This window comes from Onychostruthus taczanowskii, unplaced genomic scaffold, assembly GCF_017590055.1.
Source record: "Onychostruthus taczanowskii isolate IOZ18803 unplaced genomic scaffold, ASM1759005v1 scaffold184, whole genome shotgun sequence".
NCBI classification, from domain to species: Eukaryota; Metazoa; Chordata; class Aves; order Passeriformes; family Passeridae; genus Onychostruthus; species Onychostruthus taczanowskii.
The window spans coordinates 1,140,431-1,161,934 of NW_024499062.1; the positions used below are offsets into that span (position 1 = coordinate 1,140,431).

General features: G+C 50.8%; 1 protein-coding gene across 1 annotated transcript in view; it reads left to right on the forward strand.

Annotated features, from left to right (window-relative positions):
- Positions 1–21,504, forward strand: part of SHANK3 (SH3 and multiple ankyrin repeat domains 3) — a 153,583-nt gene that overhangs the window by 69,552 nt on the left and 62,527 nt on the right. Inside the window, exons 14-15 of the mRNA XM_041401084.1 lie at positions 12,575–12,688; positions 16,794–16,869. Of these exons, the coding sequence (XP_041257018.1) occupies positions 12,575–12,688; positions 16,794–16,869 (190 nt within the window). The remainder of the gene's footprint in view (positions 1–12,574; positions 12,689–16,793; positions 16,870–21,504) is intronic.

Here is a 21,504-nt window from a genome sequence, read left to right on the forward strand (position 1 = left end):
GGGGGGGGGGCTGGGCTGAGGAATTCCTGTGGATTCCTTGGAATTCCAAGGGTTTCACGTGGGATTTAGGCATGCCTGGGACGCAGGTGTGGAATTCCAGGATCCGGGAAGGATTCCTGGGATGTGAAATGCTTTTCCCGATGTTTCCCCCCTGCCTTTTCCCCGTGTTTCCTCGTGCTGCCGTGGAGTGGGTGGTCCTGGAGCCGCTGCCACAAAATCCTTGGGATTCGTTTCTCCATCCCAAAATTCCTGGCTTGTGATCTCCAGGGAAAAACAACCCGTGGGAAGAGGGAGGAGGAGGAGGTGGAGTGACCCCTGGGAGCGGGAATCGCTTCCCGCTGGATTATTCCCGGAGTTCGGGAGGATGAGGGGCTCAAAGCCAATCCCTTCCCTCATGGAATTGCTCCAGGAGAGGCTGATCCGTGGATTTTTGGGAATTTGGCAGCTCCGGAACGGCGCTGCTTTGTCATGTTCCGTGGATTCGGGAAAATCCCGGAGCCAGCCGGAGCCCTGAGCTCGGGGAGAGGCCGGGAATGTTGGGAGAGGCTGGAACTGGAGGAATTCCGGCCGAGGGAACTCTCCAGGGTTCTGGAATGATTGCGGGCGGATGGTGGAGAATCCTGGGAATGGGAATGTTGGGAATGGAGCTGGAAGGATGGGAAAAGGTTTGGGAATGGAAGGGATTCCTGGATGAGGATGGGAAGCTGGAATTTCAGGAATTCCAGCCAAGGGGCAGCCTGGGAATCTCCAGGATCCTGGAGTGATTTGGGGGATGATGGATCTCATCCCTATCTGTGAGATCATTCCCATCCCATTCCAAGGACAGGGAAATTCCCACCATCCCAGGCTGCTCCAGCCTTTCCTTGGGCACTGCCAGGGATGCAGGGGCAGCCCCAGCTGCTCTGGCAATTCCAGCCCAGCCAGGAATTCCAAATTCCCAAAATCCCACCCCAATTTCCCTTTTCCCAGTGGGAAGCCATTCCTTGTGTCCCATCCTTCCATGCTTTTCCCAAATTTCAGCTCTCCTGGAGCCCCTTCAGGCCCTGGAATGTGCTGGAAACTCTCCCTGGATCCTTCCTTTTTCCAGGAGAACATTCCCAATTTTCCCAGCTTTTCCCCCCAGCTCCATCCCTTGAATCCTCCCGGTGCCTCCTCTGGATTTGCTCCATCAGCTCCACGTCCTTCCCGGGATCCTTCCCGATCCCATATTCCCGTTTTTCACCACATTTCCCAGGATCAGCTCATTCCCGTGGCTTCTCCAGGGCTCGGAATTCCTGGGAAGTTTTTCCTTCATCCCAAGGTCAGGAATTTCTCCTCCTTCTCCTGGTTTTTCCTCTGGGAAGGTCATTTGGGAAGGGTTGGGAAGAAGCCAGGATGCAGCTGGTTCCTGGCTGGAAAATTATCCGAGCCCTCGGGAATGCCATCTGTCCCAAATCCCGCTTTTTCCCGGGCTATATTCCTTCATTTCAGGTCAGGCTGGGATTTTTCCATTGGGATTTTTGGGATTTCAGGTCACCGGGAAAAGTTTTGTGGGATTTTTGGAGCCGCTCCGCTTTGAACTTCCCGAAATCCAAATTTCCTGGCTGGAAATCCAAGGAAAAATTCTCTGCTGGATATAGGGGGAAACAAAAAAATTGGGATCTAGGGATGTTTTGGTGGGATGGCCTCAGGATTTTTGGGATTTTGTTGGAAAAGGGTTTGGAATTGTGGCTGTTCCATCCCTGGAATTGTCCGAGGCCAGTTTGGAGCAACCTGGGAATGTGGGAATTGGAATTGGATGGTCCCAAAGATCATTCCCACCCAAACCATTCCAGAATTCCAGGAATTCTTGGCTCCACCTCCCATCCAGGTGGAGGGATCTTGTTTAGGTTTGAAAAATTCCCAAATTTTCCTGTGCTCTGCTTTTCCTTCAGCATCGAATTTGCCGGGGAAAATCCCTCTTCCCAAATTTCCACATCCGCAGGGAAGCTGGACAGGACAATTCCTGGATTTTTTTATTCCCACACCTCCCTGTTTTCAATGGAATTTCTTCCCTGTTTGAAGAAGACCAAGAATTCCCATGGTGTTCCTTGGTCAGGATCCATTGGAGTCATCCCAGAGTTTCTGAAATTCCCAAAAAAGGAGATTTTCCCAATGTGTGGATGGAAATCCATTGGAAAGTCATGGAAATATACAGGATGAGACTGGGTTATTCCAGAAAATTCCCATAAAATGACGTTTGTTCCTAGAATCTGGGAGTACATTGGGAATTCTTATCAGTTATCCCTGGAAAAATCCTTGGTGATAAGAGAGGGAGATCCCATCAAAACTCGGATTTTTGGGACCGAATTCCCACATTTCCTCTTTTTCCCTCCGTTTTTTTGGGGACAGAATTCCCACATTTCCTGCTTTTTTCCCTCCAGGTTCCCAAGCCTGGGCTGGGATTTGTGCGCTCAGCTCTGGAGCTGGATCCAAATCCATTAAAATATTTTTGGGATTGACCAGCACAGGAATTCCCGAGGTTTTACTCTGATTTCCAGGTTGATCCTGATGGATTTTCCCTGGATCTTGGTTTTGGATGGATCTTTTCCTTTGGAAAAAAGGGAGAGTGGAATGGGATCAATTTTCCCACTTGGATGAGTGGGAAAATTCTGCCTTGACACGAAAATCCTTCCCTTAGTTCATTCCCAAAGTTGGAATTCTGGGAATTCCAGATTAAGAAAAAAAAAAAGGCTTTTTCCTGGAATTCTCAGGAAAAGCCTCCATTATAAATCCAATTTTCCAGGCCGAGGCTTTGCAGATCCCTGGGATAATTTCTTTTTGGGAATCAGATTTTTGGGATCAGGGGCTGGAGCAGGAAATGCTCCTGGCGGGAAAAACCTTTGGACACAGAAATCTTAAACTTAGCAGGAACATTCCCAGATTTTTCCAAAATAAACAAAATTTCCTCTCTTTAACATTTTAAGGAATAATTTTAAGGATTCGTTTTGGTGTTCTTGCATTTCCTGGTGCTTTTCCTGGATTTGAATTCCAGGATTTAGTCCCGGAATGTTCCTTTCCTCCATCCTCTGGAAAAATCTCCTTGTGCTTCCCCTTCCCCATGGGAATTCCATTGGGAATCCCTAAATTATGGGATATTCCTAGAAAAACCAAGGTGCCACCTCAGGAATGGAAACCCCATTGGTTTTTTTGGGAATAATTTCAGGATTTTCCTGAGAATTCCAGATGGATTTGCTCCCTCCTTGGCTCCAGACAATCCTGGGAATTGTTATTCCCACCTGGAATTCCAACCCATAAACGAGGGGCTCCAAGTGACCCCAAATTCCCAGCTGGAATTTGGGAAGCGCCTTGGTTTTCCGTGGAAATGAAGAAACCTGGGAGTTATTCCCATCGGGAATATTCCACCGCGCGCTGAGCTGGCGGCCGGCCCCGATTCCCATCCCAAAATTAGAAAATTCCTCATTAATTCCGCTCCGCATCCCGGTGACCTCGGAGCTGTCCCACTTTTCCAGCGTGACCCAAAATCGGCGGGAAAATTCCAGAGGGAATTGAGTTCCCGTAGGACCTGGGAGCGCTGGGATCACGGAGCGTTCTGGGCTGGGAAAAGCCGGGAATTCGGGAGGCATGAAGAGCGGCCCTGGCACCGTTGGGTTTTCATGGATCGGCTTCCTCGGGATCTTGGCTGGAATTTCGGCCCCATTTGGGATCTGGGGTTGGGTTCCGAGGGGAGGTTCAGGGTTGGATTGATTGGAGGGGTGTCCGTGGCCTGACCTGGAATTCCAACCAGATTTGGGATCGTGGGTTGAGTTTTTAGGGGCTCTTCATGCTCTGACCTGGAATTCCATTTGGGTTGGAATTCCCAAATTCCAACCAAATTTGGGATCTTTTTGGGATTGGAGGGGTTCTCCGTGATCTGCTCTGGAATTCCAACCAAATCTGAGGTCTTTTCTGGGATTAGAGGGCTTGTCCATGGTCTGCTCTGGAATTCCAACTAAGTTTGGGGGTTTTTTTTGGGATTGAGGGGATTGTCCATGGTCTGACCTGGAATTCCAACCAAGTTTGGGATCTCTTTTGGGATTGGAGGAGTGTCCTGTGATCTGCTCTGGAATTCCAAGAAAATTTGGGGTTTTTTTGGGATTGAGGGGGTTGTCCGTGGTCTGACCTGGAATTCCAACCAAGTTTGGGATCTCTTTTGGGATTGGAGGAGTGTCCAATCCGATCTGGGGTCAAGGGTTGGATTTTTAGGAGCTCTTTGTGCTCTGACCTGGAATTCCAACCAAATTTGGAGTCTTGGGTTGGGATTGGAGGTGATGTCCATGGTATGGCCTGGAATTCCAACCAAATCTGGGATCTGGTTGGGTTTTCGGGAGCTGTCTGAGGTCCTGATCTGGAATTTCAGCAGAATTTGGGATCTTGTGTTGGGGTTTAGGGATTTTCCATGGTCCTGACCTGGGATTGCAAACAAATTTGGGATCTTGTGTTGGGTTTTTTGGGATTGTCCAAGATCCTGACCTGGAATTCCAATGACATTTGGGATCTTGGGTTGGGATTTTTGGGATTGTCCATGTTCTGACCTGGCTGAGGAGTCCACAATTCCCTGGACAACATTCCAGGGGATAATTCCAGGGATTTAGCTGGAGACCATTCCCATGTTTCATTTCCATGTTGTTTGTGCCTCTGCACTTTTTCCATGGTTTTTTCTCTTTTCCCTGTTTTTTTTTTGTCTCTTTTCCATGTTTTTTTTCTCTTTTCCATGTTTCATTTCCACGTTGTTCTGTTTGTGCCTCCGCACTTTTTCCATGGTTTTTTTCTCTCTTTTCCCTGGTTTTTTTGTCTCTTTTCCATGTTTTTTTTTCTTTTTCCATGTTTTTTTCTCTTTTCCATTCCCATCCATGCTCCAGACCAGCAGCTCCGTGAAGTAGGTAGGATTTTTGGGATTGTCCATGTTCTGACCTGGCTGAGGAGTCCACAATTCCCTGGACAACATTCCAGGGGATAATTCCAGGGATTTAGCTGGAGACCATTCCCATGTTTCATTTCCATGTTGTTTGTGCCTCTGCACTTTTTCCATGGTTTTTTCTCTTTTCCCTGTTTTTTTTTTGTCTCTTTTCCATGTTTTTTTTCTCTTTTCCATGTTTTTTTCTCTTTTCCATTCCCATCCATGCTCCAGACCAGCAGCTCCGTGAAGTAGGTAACTATGGAATTTTTCCTTGGAATTTCTTTTTTCCTCTCCTAGCTTTATCCTTTTTCCCACATTTTTTCCTCGCTGTGGCCTCCAAGTGTGGGGAGTTTTCCAGGGTTTTTGGAGCTCAGCTTTTCCCGGTTTTCCCTCCACTCCTGCTGTTTATTCCAGATGGGATCAAGGGGCAGAGGGATCTTCCTCTTCCATCCCGGTTTTCCTGCACTTCCCAAAGTTTCCCTTTCCTTGTCTGTCTTGAAATTCCCAGAAAACCCAAACTGGGAGTCACCTTCTGGGAAAATTCTGGAATGGGAGCTGTGGGTGAAGAACTGGTGGGGGGAATTGTGGATTGGGAATTCTGAAGGAGGAATTCCGTGGGAATTCCTGCTGCTCAGGGATTCAGGATGTTGGGACACAATTCCCGGTGCTCTCGAAATGGCTTTGGAATTTCCGATGCCAGGAAAATCCATCCTCTCCTGGTGATCCTGGAAATCTCTCCTGGATCCAGGGATGGGGAAGCATCCGATGGGGCGGAGCTGATCCCAAAAAATTCCGTTGGGCATCCCAAGGTTTCCGTGTGCTCCCGTCACTTCTCTGCTGCCATATCCATGGAAAACCCCCTGGAAAACCCTCTGGAAAACCCCCTGGAAAACGCTCTTTTCCTGCTGTTTGCTGCTGGCTCCTGGTGGATTCCCATTCCCAGGAAAATCCCGCCCAACAGGAGTTGGGATCAGCTGGATTTGAACCTGGGAATTGCTGTTCCCATCAGGAAAAGGAGAGGGGAAAATGGAATTTTCCCTCCAATTCAGGTGGATAAACCTGGGAATGCCGTTGGAATTGGGAATTTTGGGTGCCACAGAATTCCTGAGGGAATAGGGGATAGAAAACAGGGAACGGCCTCAGGCTGGGCCAGGGGAGGCTCACTTTGGATATTTGGGAATTTTTCCATGGAAGGGGTGGTCAGGCCTTACCCAGGGAGGTTTGGAGTCGCCACCCCGTGAGGAATTCCAAGGAATTCCTGGAAGTTGAACTGGGAATAAGGTGGGATTTGATAACCCAGGAGGGCTTTTTCAAGGTCAGGAATTCCAGGATTTTGCGGTTTAATCCTGGATTTTTCCAAGGGCTGGGAAGTGCCGTGTCATGCTCTGCTCCGACTGCAGAGGCTGCTCAGAAATCCTGGAATTTCCTTGGAAATGAAAACCTCCAGGAGCAAAATATCCACAGGTTTTTAAGGAAAAGATGATGTCATCATCCTTTGCCCTCTTTTCCACCGGGATCCACTTGGAGCTGCTAATTCCAAGCTGCATCCAAAGGAATCCATAATTTTTTTCCTGGAATTCAGATCAATCCATGGAAATCAGAACTATCCCAAATGATCCAGGAGGAATCTGGTGGCAGCATTCCCGTAAAAGAGCTTGGAGAAGGAATTTTTCCATCTCCTGGTGCATAATAATGAAAACTAAGGAAAAATCCAGGAATATTCCCTGGGAGATTTGGGGTTTTCCATGAGTTTTGGGGGATGTGGATCCAGCTTTTCCATGGGTTTTTAGGGATGTGGATTCAGGTTTTCCATGGGTTTTTGGGATGGTGCTGCCCTTTGTGCCACATTCCAAGCGGGATGGGCACATCCCAATCCCTGCCCACATTCCAGGGCTCTCCTGCTGGATTCTCTGGGAATTCTGGCCAGGATCCAGAATTCCCAGGGCTTCCTCATCCTGCCAGGAGCTGCTCAGGGGCTGGGAATTCCTTCCCTAAGGATGCCGAGGACTCGTCTTCCTGGGATTTTTCAGGATGGGGAATTCCCAAATCCTGCTGTTTTCCAGCTGGGAATTCCACCAGGGAGTGATCCCCAAATATTTCTCAATTCCTGCTTACAGGGCTGATCCCAAATTTTTCCTGGAGTTCGGGTGGGAATTAGGCAAATCCCCCCAGGCTGGAATAACATCCAAGACATTTCTGAGGCCGGATTAGCCGAGGAATTTCCGCCTCTGGAATGGCGCTAATCCCTCAAACGCATCCCGGCTTTTCAGCGGGAAGGAGATTCCTGCGGAGTCCAAAGGGATTCCCTGAACTCCCGGGGCTGCTCCTCCTCCTCCTCCTCTTCCCGGGAAAAGCTTGGAGCAGCCTGGCAGCCGGGCCGGGTTTCCTTGGATCCCTGACTCCTTTCCCATCCATGTTTTCCGTGGGCACGGGTGTGAGACGGCTCCGGCTGCTCTTCCCTCTTCTCCGGAGCTCGGGAATGCCGAGCCAGGAAAGCTCCTGGAAAAGCCTGGGAAACATCTGAGGGAATAAACACTGGGAGAAGGAGCTGGAGCCGGGCTGGGAAATCTGGGAATGTTCTCCTGGAGAAGGGAAGGATCCAGGGAGAGCTTCCAGCACATTCCAGGGCCTGAAGGGGCTCCAGGAGAGCTGCAGAGGGACTGGGGACAAGGGATGGACAGGACACAGGGAATGGCTCCCAGTGCCAGAGGGCAGCCATGGATGGGATCTTGGCCATGAGGAATTCCTGGCTGGGCTGGAATTGCCAGAGCAGCTGGGGCTGCCCCTGCATCCCTGCAGTGCCCAAGGCCAGGCTGGACACTGGGGCTGGAGCAGCCTGGGATGGTGGGGTTGGAATGGGATGGGGTTGAAGGTCCCCTCCCACCCAAAGCTTTTCAGGATTCTGGGATTTGGGACGCTCAGAATCCATCCCGAGGGAGTTTTAAGGAAGTTGGGGATGGAAAAGGGAAGGAAGACCCTTCCTGGAGTCCTGAGATTCCCAGTGAAGCACCCGCATCCCAAAATTCCTTCCTAGAGTGGAATCGGTGTAGGGGTGGATCCAATCCCAGGCTGGGAGAGCTGGGAATGCAGGGAATTCCCTGGGAAAGGGAGGTTGGGGTGGGATTTTGGGAAGCAGTTCCTGGCTGGGCTGGAATTCCCAGAGAATCTGTGGCTGCCTCTGGATCCCTGGAAGTGTCCAGGAGCACCCTGGGATTGTGGGAATTTCCCTGCCCTGGGAATTTGATGGGATTTCCGCTCCATTCCCACCCAAACCATCCCAGGATCCCTTTCCCAAGGGCAGTCCCGGGGATCCTGCTGCTTTTCCTTCATTTTGGCTCTTTCCCGTCTTGGAGCAGGGATTGGAGGGCGTTCTGTGCTCCCAGCATTCCCGAGGCTTGGGAATTCCCGTTTCCAGCTGGAAATGGGCTTTTCCCAGGATTTCCCACTGGGATTGGTGCCTCATTCCCGCTTTTCCCTCCTGGATCCCTCAGCCACAATTCCCTGGATTTGCCTGTCCTAATCCATCAGTTCCAGGATCCCGCTGCTCTCCCAGTGCTGGAGATTGCAGGAAAAGGGAATTTCTCCCTGTTTTTCCTATGGAATGTGCTCAGCCTTTTTTTTTGTTTGTTTGTTTGTTTTCCCTCCTTTCATCCCCTGGGATGCTCCCATCGTCATTCCCGGGTTATGGAAAAGTGGGAATAGCAGGAAAAGGAACATTCCAGCACAATCCCTCCTGGCTTTGATCCCTTTGGATCCTTTCCACCTCCGGCTATTCCAGGATTTTCTGACCTCTGGCCTTTGCCGGGTGGGATTTGAGGAATATGCTTCGGAATTTCCTGGGAATCTGCTCAATCCGGGTGCCTTTGGAACTCCCCAGTCCCCCCGGGATCCTCGCTGTATTCCCAACACCCTGGAATTGGCTCCCTCAGGAATCCGGGTTCCGTGGGATTTGGGAACAGCTTTCCCTATCCCATGGCTGTGCCAGGAGCTGGAATTCCCTGGATCCTGGTGGATCTGGATGGGATTGATCCCAGTTTTTGGGAATGGGGCCCTTGGAACTCTTCCCAACATTCTCACTTTTTATCTTTAAGGGCCATTCCAGGGTCACATTCCCTTGGGAATTCTGCTCCTGTGGCTCCCACCCCGCTGGAGCTGCCAGGAATTCCTTGGGATAAAGGAAAAGTGCTGGGAATGCCGCACTGGGAATTTGGGAAAGATTAATTGTGCCGGGATTCATCCCAGTTTTCCAGGCGGGATTGGCTTTGGGAAGGTTTGCCTGGGAATTCTGGGGGGGGGGGGGGGGGGGGAAGCGGGGACACATTATTCAAGTGAATGATTTATTAAGATTTGTATATTCATATTTATTCCCATTATACCCTTTCAAATGTCTGATCCTGTCAGTTCTGGATGTGATGAGAAACCTACTCCTGTATTTCAATGCCAAGTAGGTGAGAAGGTTGTGAATTACACAAAACTTTAGTAGTAAAAGCACCAGCATAACTGGTAGAGTTGAGACCCCCAGAGAGCAACCAAAGGTCTTTTGGGGGGGTGGGGTGGGGGGGGTGGGAAATCCTGGAAATCCAGCCCATGGAAAACCCATTCCCACTGTGGGAATCCCTCTCTGTGTGGGATCCAGGTCCTCAGGAATAGGGAAGGAAAATGGGAATGGGAAGGGAGAGGAAATCCTGGACCACAGGAAGGATCTGGAACCTTTGGATCAGCAAATCCCATTCCCAGGCTCCTTCCGACCCCCAGCCCTGAAATTCTGCTGAGGCTGAAAATTCCTCGGGAACGTTTTCCCGGCTCCGTCCGTTCCCTCCCTTCCCCGTTCCCTCTGATTGCCGCTATTTTTTCCAAGGAATGCTTGATTAGAGCCGGAACGACAGGATAATGACGAGAATCAAAGCCGGATCCGTTCCCAAATCAGCTCCACAGCTGGAGCCGGCGGAGCAGGAACGGCTCCGGGGATGATTCCCAGATCCACCCGGAGCCATTCCCAGTGCTGATTCCCGGATCCACCCGGAGCCATTCCTAGTGCTGATTCTCGGATCCATCCAGAGCCATTCCCAGTGCTGATTCCTGGATCCATTGGATCCATCCAGAGCCATTCCCAGTGCTGATTCCCAGATCCACCCGGAGCCATTCCCAGTGCTGATGGTGCTGTCCACCCGGAGCCATTCCTGGTGCTGATTCCCGGATCCATCGGATCCATCCAGAGCCATTCCCAGTGCTGATTCCCAGATCCACCTGGAGCTATTCCCAGTGCTGATTCCCGGATCCACCCGGAGCCATTCCTGGTGCTGATTCCCGGATCCATTGGATCCATCCGGAGCCATTCCCAGTGCTGATTCCCAGATCCATCCGGAGCCATTCCCAGTGCTGATTCCCAGATCCATTGGATCCATTCCCAGTGCTGATTCCCGGATCCATTCATCCATCCGGAGCAATTCCTAGTTCTGATTCCCAGATCCATCCGGAGCAAGAGCAGCTCCTGGTGTTGATTCCCAGTTCTGATTCCCGGATCCATTGGATCCATCCGGAGCCATTCCCAGTGCTGATTCCCAGATCCATCCGGAGCCATTCCCGGTGCTGATTCCCGGATCCATTGGATCCACTCCCGGTGCTGATTCCCAGATCCATTGGATCCATTCCCGGTGCTGATTCCCGGATCCATTGGATCCATTCCTGACCCTCATTCCATACACAGAACATGGATTTCCCTGCAGAAATCCCTGCTGGAATTCCAGGCTGGTCCAGGCCCTGTGAGATGAGGATGGGGAGCGTTGGAAGAGAGGAGGAAAAATTGGGAATGGTTGTGGGAAGGAAGGAGAATCCATGGAATGAAGAATGGGAAAAGACGGAACAGCCTCGAGGGGGGATTGCGGTTGGATTTTGGGAATATTTTTCCATGGAAAGGGGGCTCAGGCCTGGGAAGGGGCTGCCCAGGGAGACTTGGAGTGAAGCCCCAAATCCCAAAATTCCTTCCTGGGAGGCTGGAATTCCAAAGGACTCCAAAGTGGGAATTTTCCAGGAGTAGCTGCTGGGAGCAGAGCACTGGGAATTGAGCAGGATCCGGGATTTGGGATCATTCCAAGGCCTGACAGCACCGGAACCTTTGGAAAGCTGGAGAATTTGCATCCCAAAAAAAGTCCCCTGGAGGAGCCTGAAAGGATTTTGCTGTTTGGCTTTTCCTTGGATTTGTTTTTCCTTGGATGCCTCCAGGCAGGATTTAATTCCTGGATCCTTCTGGGAATTCTTTGGGATGGATGGAGCAGGGCTGGATTTCTGGATGCCTGAAGAAATTTGGGATTACCTCTGATAGATCCTTGTGAATAGGAGCTGAGATAAAGCTGGGAAGCATCAGGAGAAATGCAGGAATGGGGCAGGAAATCCTACAGGAATTCCCAGGGTTTTTTTCCTTTTACGGAATCCTGGGATGGTTTGGTGGCAAGGGACCTTAAATCCCATTCCAAGGGCAGGGAAATTCCCACAATCCCAGGTTGCTCCAGTCTGGCCTGGACACTTCCAGGGATCCAGAGGTAGCCACAGATTCTCTGGGAATTCCAGCAAAACCAGGAATTCCTTCCCAAAATCCCACCCCAATCTCCCTTTCCCAGGGAATTCCCTGCCCTTGGAATTGAGGTGGGATTTGAGGTCCTTTCCCATCCAAACCATTCCAGGATTCCATAAAATCCACAGAAGTTTGGGATCCACCCAACCTCAGCCTTTGGATCGGGATCTGCTCCAGGGAATGAGCCCCGGGAAAAGAGGGAGCGGCCTCAGCCTGGCCCAGGGCAGGCCCAGCTCCCACATTTGGGATGGTTTTCCATGGAAAGGGCTCAGGCCTTGGCAGGGGCTGCCCAGGGAGCTTTGGAGTCCCATCCCTGAGTGTCCAAGGAATTCCTGGAATTCCATTCAGGGCTGGGATCAGTTTGGACTCAGCGATCCGGGAGGGCTTTTCCAGCCTCTGGAATTCTGGGATCTGGACACTCCGGAGAGAATTCACACCCGGGGAACACCTGGAATATGCTGCTGGGATCTGGGGATTCACAGTGGCACAATTCAGGAATTTGGACATCCAGAGTGGGAAAATTTGGGAGTTGGGGATCTGGGGTGGCACAATTTGGGATTTGGAGATCCAGAGCAAGAAAATTCAGGAATTCAGGCACCCAGACGGGGAAAATTTGGAATTAAGGCATTTGGAGTGGGACTGTTTGGGAATTTGGGATTTCAGGCATCCAGAGTGGGAAAATTTGGGAATTTGGGTGTCCAGAGTGTGAAAAATGAGGAATTTGGTATCCAGAGTGGGAAAATTTGGGATTTGGTCATGAGTGGGACAGTTTGGTAATTTGGGGAACCAGAGTGGGAAAAGTTGGGAATGGGGCATCCAGAGTGAGAAAAATCAGGAATTTGGAAATTTATGCATCCGGAGTTGGAACATTTGGGGATTCAGAGTGGGAAAATGATGGGAATTTTGGCATCCAGAGTGAGAAAATCCAGGAATTCCAGATTTTCCAAAGGAACTAAACCCACGGAAGTCTCCACATTCCTCAGCTTCCTTCTGGCTTTGCTTCCCGGATTCCCGCGGTGCCTCCTCCATGCCAGGTCCCCTTTTCCCGGGATTCCCCCCTGACTCCCGATCCCTGTTTTCCGCAGTGCTGAGCATCGGCGAGGGCGGATTCTGGGAAGGCTCCGTGAAGGGCAGGAGCGGCTGGTTCCCGGCGGAATGCGTGGAGGAGGTGCAGATGCGTCAGTACGACTCCAGGCAAGGTCGGTATCCCGGAATTCCCAACGGAATTCCCGACGGAATCACCGGAGCGCTGCTTGGGTGGGGTGGGGATTGTGGGCGTTGTATCCCAAGGGATCTGCTCTGGTCATGGATTCCTCGTCAGGAAGTGGAGAGTTTGGGATTGGTTGGGAAGGGAACAGAGGGAATAATGGGAAAAATGGGATTGGTCAGTTGGAGAAGGTCGGTATCCCAGAATTCCCAATGCAATTCCTGATGAAATCACCAGGGCACTCCTTCAGTGAGGTGGGGGTGGAGGGAATTGTGGCAGTTGTATCCCAAGGGATGAATTCCAATCATGGATTCACCATCAGAGAGTTTGGGATGATGGAGGGGTGGGAGCAGAGGGAAAACTGGGAAAACTGGGATTGGTCAGCCTGGAAGAGAGGAAAAATCCAGGATGATCCACAGAAGCGGCTGGAACTGCCCCAGCCCTGATGGGAATTCTGGAATTCCAAAGGAATTCCTGTTCTTCTGAGGAGGAGCTTTCCATGCCTGGAAACAGGAGGATCCAGGGGGGTTTTATCCCTTTTCCCAACTTCCTGCCAGGATCTGAGGCGGGATTGGGATCTGCTCCCAGGGAAGAAAGCATAGAAAAAGAGGGAATGGCCTCAGCCTGGGCTAGGGGAAGTTGGGATTGGATTTTTGGGAATTTCCCTATGGAAAGGGCAGTTGGGCCTTGGCAGGGGCTGCCCAGGGAGCTTTGGAGTCGCCATCCCTGGAGGAATCCAAGGAATTCCTGGAGATGGCACTCAGGGCTGGGATCAGAGCAGACTTGGACTTGGTGTCCTTGGAATTCTTTCCCAACCTCTGGAATTCTGGGATTCCACGATTCCTTGCCTGGGTCCAACATAAACAAAGGAAAAATCCCATTTCCCAAGACTTCAAGGATAAGGAATCTTCCCTTTAAATGGAATTCATCAAATTCCAAACTCTCCGTGGAACCATAACTCCAGACAGAAGGAAAAGGGATCTCCCCACATTCCAAAGGGGATTTTCCCCCTCCTTATTTGCAACCTGGGGTTGATTCTCAGGAAAAAAAATAGGATGGTTGTTTTTCCAGCTTTTTTCCAGCATTCCCTGTTTTTGGATTCCTACTGGAAGAACATCCCATGGAATTCCATTCCATCCATATCCCATGGATCCCATTCCATCCCTTCTCCAATCAGAGTCCTTCCCGATGATTTTCCAGCTGTCCATTATCCCAGAAAAAAAGGCAGGATGATTTTTTTCCATGGATTTAATCAGGATTCTGAAATCCAGGCTTTTCCCAGAATTTTGGGATAAATTTCTCCCCCCTCCCTTGGCCAGGCAGATCCAAGCACATCCCAGATTTGTTCCAGACCCGAGTTGCCAAGGATTTTGGTCATGGATTCAAGGAATGTTTAGGTTGGGAAGGGCTTTAAAGCCCATCCTGATCCCATTCCCTGTGGAAACCTTCCACTGTCCCAGATTGCTTCAGTCCCATCCCATCCCATGGATCCCATCCCATGGATTCCATAAATCCCATCCCATGGATCCCATAAATTCCATCCCATCCCATTCCATCCCATCCCATCCCATCCCATGGATCCCATTCCATGGATTCCATAAATCCCATCCCATAAATGCCATCCCATAGATCCCATTCCATCCCATCCCATGGATTCCATCCCATGGATCCCATAAATCCCATCCAATGGATCCCATGTAATGGATCCCATCCCATAAATCCCATCCCATAGATCCCATTCCATCCCATTTCATGGATCCCATCCCATGGATCCCATTCCATGGATTCCATAAATCCCATCCCATAACTCTCATGTAATGGATCTCATTCCATGGATCCCATCCCACTCCCTAGATCCCATCCCATCCCATGGATCCCATCCCATGGATCCCATTCCATGGATTCCATAAATCCCATCCCATAAATGCCATCCCATAGATCCCATTCCATCCCATCCCATGGATTCCATCCCATGGATCCCATAAATCCCATCCAATGGATCCCATGTAATGGATCCCATCCCATAAATCCCATCCTATAGATCCCATCCCATGGATCCCATAACTCTCATGTAATGGATCTCATTCCATGAATCCCATCCCACCCCCTGGATCCCATCCCATCCCATGGATCCCATTCCATGGATTCCATAAATCCCATCCCATAAATCCCATCCTATAGATCCCATCCCATGGATCCCATAACTCTCATGTAATGGATCTCATTCCATGAATCCCATCCCACCCCCTGGATCCCATCCCATCCCATGGATCCCATTCCATGGATTCCATAAATCCCATCCCATAAATCCCATCCCATAGATCCCATTCCATCCCATCCCATGGATTCCATCCCATGGATCCCATAAATCCCATCCAATGGATCCCATGTAATGGATCCCATCCCACAAATCCCATCCCATAGATCCCATTCCACCCCATTTCATGGATCCCATCCCATGGATCCCATTCCATGGATTCCATAAATCCCATCCCATAACTCTCATGTAATGGATCTCATTCCCTGGATCCCATCCCACCCCCTGGATCCCATCCCATCCCGGTCTCCCCCGGCTCATTCCCGTTCATTTCAGCCGCTCCGTGTCCCCGCGGATCCCGGCTGCTCCCGGATCCATCCATCAGCTCCGGAGGCTCCGTGACGGCTCCATTAAAAGCGCTGCTATTTTTGGGAGCTGGGAAGGGAACGGAGCCGCTGTGCCGTGGACAGCCCATAAATCCCGGCTTTTCCTCGTGAACAGGATCCAGGAGGGGCTGGGGACCAGGGAGAATGTCCGGAGGGATGAGGAGAAGGGATGAGGGGGATCGGGAATTCCGAAGGGCTGGGATGGCAGGAGAAGGGGGCGGGAGGAGGGAATTCGTGAAATCCCGGTGGAATGGGAAGTGCCGGGAAAGGCCAGGGCTGGATGGATCAGCTCATGGAGCTGTGGGCATCTAGGAATTTGGGATCTGGGAATCTGAGATCTGCTGGGAATTCCCTCCCTCCCTCCCTCCCTCCCTTTTCCCTCCTGTTTCCCAGATTTCCCTTTCCCTTTCCCTTTCCCTTTCCCTTTCCCTTTCCCTTTCCCCTTCCCCTTCCCTTTCCCTTTCCCTTTCCCTTCCCTTTCCCTTCCCTTCCCTCCCTTTCTCTTCCCCCATTCCCATCGGGAATCATTCCTGGATCGGCTCCACAGCTGCTCCCTACTGCCGTCTCCTGGTGCCGAGCGGGAGCTTCCCGAGCTTTTCCTTCTCCTTGGAATTTCCCTCTGGAATCAGAGACCCCTCGGACCCGTGAGGATTTTCCCAGCCTGATCCAAGTGGGGAATTCCCTGGTTTTATTCCACGTGCTGCCATTACCTGGGAGCTTCCCAGGCTTCTTCATTTCCTTGGAATATCCCTCTGGAATCCCAGCCGGGAGCCCCTTGGAGCAGTGAGGATTTTTTCCCCAGGCTAATCCATGTGGAGCTGGGAAAGGGCTGGAAAACTCCAGAGGGATCATTCCCAGCTCTTCCCATCCATTCCAAGGTGGGAAAAGCATGGAGGCAGGGCAGGAATGTGGTTGCTCCCTTGGGATTGTCTCCCTCATTCCCAGTTTTCCTCCAAATTCCGGCATTCCCAGAGATCCAGAGACTTCTGGGAGAGCTGGAGGATCCCTGAAACATTCCCAGCTTTTCCATGGAAGCTGCTCCCTCAGGAATGGTGCCGGGGTCTCCGTCCTTCCTGGTTTTCCTCAGAATTCCAGCATTCCCAAAGATCCAGGACAGCACGGAATTCCCAGGAGCATTCCCAGCTCTTCCCATCCATTCCAACATTGGAAAAGGACGGAAGCGGGGCAGGAATGTGGGATTTGGGTTTTCCGCAGGGTTGCGTCTCCTCTGTCATTCCAGCCGGGAAATTTGCTGGAATTTCCCCCTGGATGATTTCCAGGAATGGCTCTGACATTCCCAGGAATTCCTCGGCCACACGTGGGTCTCTCACCCCCCACGGATTCTCCTCATCCATGGAGAAATTCCCGCCTGGAGTGGAATTCCCAGGCTTTGTGGATCCCTTGGGGAGGCGGGAAAAGCCGGGAATAATTTGGGATGTGGATTTTTCCCACAGAAACCAGGGAAGACCGGACCAAGCGGCTTTTCCGGCACTACACCGTCGGATCCTACGACAACTTCACCTCCCACAGGTAAGGAGCCGCGGAATCCCGGGAATCCTGGGAATTCTGGGAATTCTTGTTTCTGTGGGAAAACCCGCCCTTTTCCTCACGGAGGTTTGGAATTCCATAGGAAGGGGATTTTTCCGGGAGTTTTGGGCGGTGGGAGGAATTCCAGGGGGGAAGTCCCTGGGCAGGATCCGAGGTTTTGCGGAATTCTGGGAATGTGGCCGCGTTCCTGGCTCGTATTCCAATGGATGATGCAACATTCTGGAAAAGTTTGGGAACGTTTCCCATTCCCGGTTCATGTTCCAGGGAAGGATCCAAGGTTCCAGAGAAGTTTGGGAATGGGCTCCCATTCCAGGCTTGTGTTCCAATGGAGAATCCAAAATTCTGGAAAATCCTGGCAATGTTCCCCATTCCTACCTCCTATCCCAGTGGAGGATCCAACATTCCAGAAAAGTTTGGGAATGTTTCCCGTTCCCAGCTCATTTCCCAATGGATAATACAAGGCTCTGGAGAACTTTGGGAATGTGCTCCCGTTCCTGCCTCGTTTCCCAGGGGAAAATCCAGCATCCTGGGAAAGTCTGGGAATGTTGTGCTGTTCCAGGCTCCTTTCCCATTGCAGAATCCAAAGTCTGGGAATGTTTCCCGTTCCTAGTTTTTGTCCCAGGGGAGGATCCAAGGTTCCAGAAGAGTTTGGGAATGTTTCACATTCCTGGCTCACATCCCAAGGGAGGATGCAATGTTCTGGAAAATTCTGGGAATGTTTCCCATTCCTGGCTCATTCCAGTGGATGATCCAAAGTTCTGGAGAAGTTTGGGAATGTGAAACATTCCCAGCTTGTGTCCCAGGGGAGGATGCAAGGTTCCAGAAAAGTTTGGGAATGTGCTCCCACTCCTGGCTCCTGTCCCATTGGAGAATCCAAAGTTTGGGAATGTTTCCCATTCCCACCACATTTCCCAGGGGAGAATCCAACATCCTGGAAAAGTCTGGGAATTTTTCCCATTCCTGTCTCAAATCCCAGTGGAGAATCCAAGGTTCTGGAAAACTTTGGGAACGTGAGCGCATTCCCAGGTGGGACAGCAGGGGGACATTCCTGGACTGTGGCTTTTCCTGGGGGATTTGGGAACGGGAATGGGATGGGTTGGATTCAGGAATGTCCCAGAGCTCCGGAATTCCTGCAGGGACGAGCAGCCGCTTCCTCTGGAATGGGGATGTTTTCCCTTTTTCCAGGGAAGTTTCTGAATTCCCAAACCCATTGGAGCTGGAGGAGAGGCTTTTCCTTGGAAGCCATGGAATTGTGCGGATCCATGGAATTCTGGGAATCTTGGAGCTCATCCACAACATTTTTCTGCTTTTTTTTGGAGCTCCTTATCCCAGATTTTGCTTCTGGGAGCATTCCTGCTTCTGAATTTGTGGAATTTGGGTGGATCCTTAAAATTCCCGGGATTTGCTGCTCCCTAGCTGTTCGTGTGGGAAAAATTGGGAAAGAGGGAAAACCAAGGGAAAAATGAAGGGAAGCTCTGGAAAATCCCTGCTGGGATCACAGGAAGAGTGGGAAAAAAGTGGGAATTCATGGATGAGGCGAAATTCCATCAGTTCAGCAGCAGAAAAAGCGGGATTGAATCCATGGGAATCCCAGGAAAAGGGATTTCCTTTGGGAATCACATCCTGGGGAAACACCAGGAGGAGCTCTTGGCCAGGAGTTGGAATTCCTGGGAATTTTCACTGGGAAAAGATTCCTGGGAATTTCAATGGAGGAGCGGGGCAGGAAGCAGAATTTAAGGAGCCAGATCCAGCATGGAAAAAAACTTGGGAAAATTCCCAAAATTCCACAAATTCCTTGGAGCCGGGGATGCTCAGGAGAACAGAATTTGGGATAAGGAGCTCAATAAAGCAAGAAAATGTTGTGGATGAGCTCCAAGATTCCCAGAATTCCATGGATTGCACCATTCCTTGGCCCAAGGCAAATTTAGGTGGAATTTAAGGAGCCGGATCTGGAAAAAACCTTGGGAAGAGTCCGGAGTGGGAGTGGATCCACAGGGAGGGCTTGGATTGATCCCACTCCAGGAAATCCTTTGGGAATTGTTTGGATTCCAGGCAGAAGCTCCCAGCGAAAATTTGGGGAACTTGGGGAATCCCAAAATTCTGGATTATAGATTCTGTGGGACCTTGGAATGGTTGGGAATGATGGAATTGTGGGATCATGGAATGCTTTGGAATGATAGGACATCCAGGAATTTTGGGATAAATCTGGATTGGAGATGAAAAAAACTCCCCTGGGATGGGATTTCCAGCATTCCCAGATTTCCCTTGGAATCAGGAATCCCCCCGATGAGGAGCAGGGGTCGCTCCGGAGCTGGGATGTGCTGGATGCCCAAAATTCCAGTCATTCCCAAAATCTGGGAATGGGAAATACAGGACAGAGCTCGAAAAAATTCACCTGGAGGAGACAAATCCGATCTCGGCTTTATCCAGAGGAGAAATCCCGGTGGGAATTGCCTTCGGAATTAAAGGCAGGGATTAAAGAGGCTCCAAATTAATTCGGGAATTAAAGCTGGGAGCAGCTGGGAAGGGGAAAAATCGGCAGCAGGAGCCAATCCCGGATTTTTGTTGGGGATTAGGGAGAGGGATTTCACCGGAAAATGGGGAAAACATGGAAAACACGGAAGGGGAAAAGGCAATTTCTCCGTCCTGGAATGCTGGAGATGGAAAAATGTGTGGAGACTGAAAATTGTGGAATTATGGTGGTTGGAATGATGGGATTATGGAATAATGGAGGTTGGAATTAGGGAATAATGTTCCTGGAGCTGGGAAATCTGGGAATTCCTTCCCATGTTTCCAAGGCTGGAAATTCCACAGGCGAAGGGAGCTGAGCTTCCATTGGGAAAAGTTTTCCTTGGATTTCCCTGTAATTCCTGAGATTTGCTTGGTGTTGTTGCCTCTCCTCCCATCCCTCTGGAAATCTGGGAATTCCTTCCTGTGTTTCCAAAGCTTGAATTTTCCCCATCCAAAGGGGATGAGTTTCCATTGGAATTCCACTTGGAATGGAATGAGATCAGGAATGGGACCTGGAAGGGGATCTGGAATTCTCCCTGTCCCTGTGGAACACCAGGAATTAAAGGTGGGCTTTGGAACAGGCAAAACTATGGAAAACCCATGGAAAATGCTTGGAAAAGGAATTCCTGGAGAGGCCACCATCATCCCACCCTTTAGTGCCCAAGGTTGAGCAGAAAACCTGGAATGGGAGCTGGAATGGGATCAGGAATGGGATTGGGATTGGGAGTTGGAATAGTACTGGGAATGGGACTGGGAATGGGACCTGGAATTTTCCTGGGAATGGAACCTGGAATTGTCCCTGTGGAATGCCAGGAGTTAAATGTCAGGTTTGGATCAGGCAAAACTATGGAAAACACATGGAAAAAGGACTGGAAAAGGAATTCCTGGAGAGGCCACCATCATCCCACCCTTTGGTGCCCACAGCTGAGCAAAAAACCTGGAATGAGACTTGGAATGGGCCTGGAATAGGAGCTGGAATGGGATCAGGAATAGGACCCAGAATGGGAGCTGGAATAGGGTTGGGAATGGGAGCTGGAATTTTCCCTGTCCCTGTGGAATGCTGGGAGTTAAAGGTGGGCATTGGATCAAGGAGAACTATGGAAAAAAAAAAAAAAACACGGAAAAAGATTGGAAAAGGAATTCCTGGAGAGGCCACCATCCTCCTCTCCTTTGGTGCCCGAGGCCAAGTGGAAAAACTGGAATAGGAGCTGGAATCCCAGGAATGGGACTTGGAATGGGACCTGGAGTTTTCCCTGTCCCTGTGGAATGCTGGGAGTTAAAGGTCAGGTTTGGATTAGGCAAAACTACGGAACACCCATGGAAAAGGATTGGAAAAGGAATTCCTGGGGAGGCCACCACCTTCCCACCCTTTGGTGCCCAAGGCTGAGTGGAAAACCTGGAAAAGGAGCTGGAATCCCTGGAATTCTCCGTCCCTACGGAACGCCAGGAGTTAAAGGTGGGCGTCGGTCTCAGCACCACCCCCGGCAATTCCAGCTCCTTTTAGAATCCATGGAATCTGCGGGAATCAATGGAGCCGTGATTCATCCCGGCTCCCACGCTTCCCGAGGCTCCGGTGACGGCTCCGGGCTCGGATCCCACACCTGGATCCCGCCCACATTCCCGGTGACGACGATCCCGCTGAGGTAACGCTCCGCCCACATTCCCAAAGTTTGGGGAGCAGCCGGAAAAGCCACCCAGGAGGCACCTGGAGGAATTCCAGGCCGGTTGGAAAAAATCCTGGAGCAACCTGGGAAACAGGAATTGTCCCTGCCCATGGAATGATCCTGAATCCCTTTTCCATCCCAGATCCTGGGATTCTAAAAGAAAAGAGGGAAATCAGGAAGTAAAATCAGTTTTCGTGGATCCGCTCGGTTATTCCCATGGGAAAACCACTGGAAGGTGTCCGAGCTTCCCAGGAAAATGCTGGAATGTTGGAGTGGCTGGAGAGGGATTCCACTCCCCTGGGAATTTTTTGGATTCCTCAAGGAAAAATAGAGCTCAGCTGAAGCTGCTGGAGAAATCCCGAAATCCATGGAATTCCTCAGGTGGGAAAAGCCCTCCGAGGTCAGCGAGGCCGAGCTGGGCCCCATCCCAACCCAGAGCTGG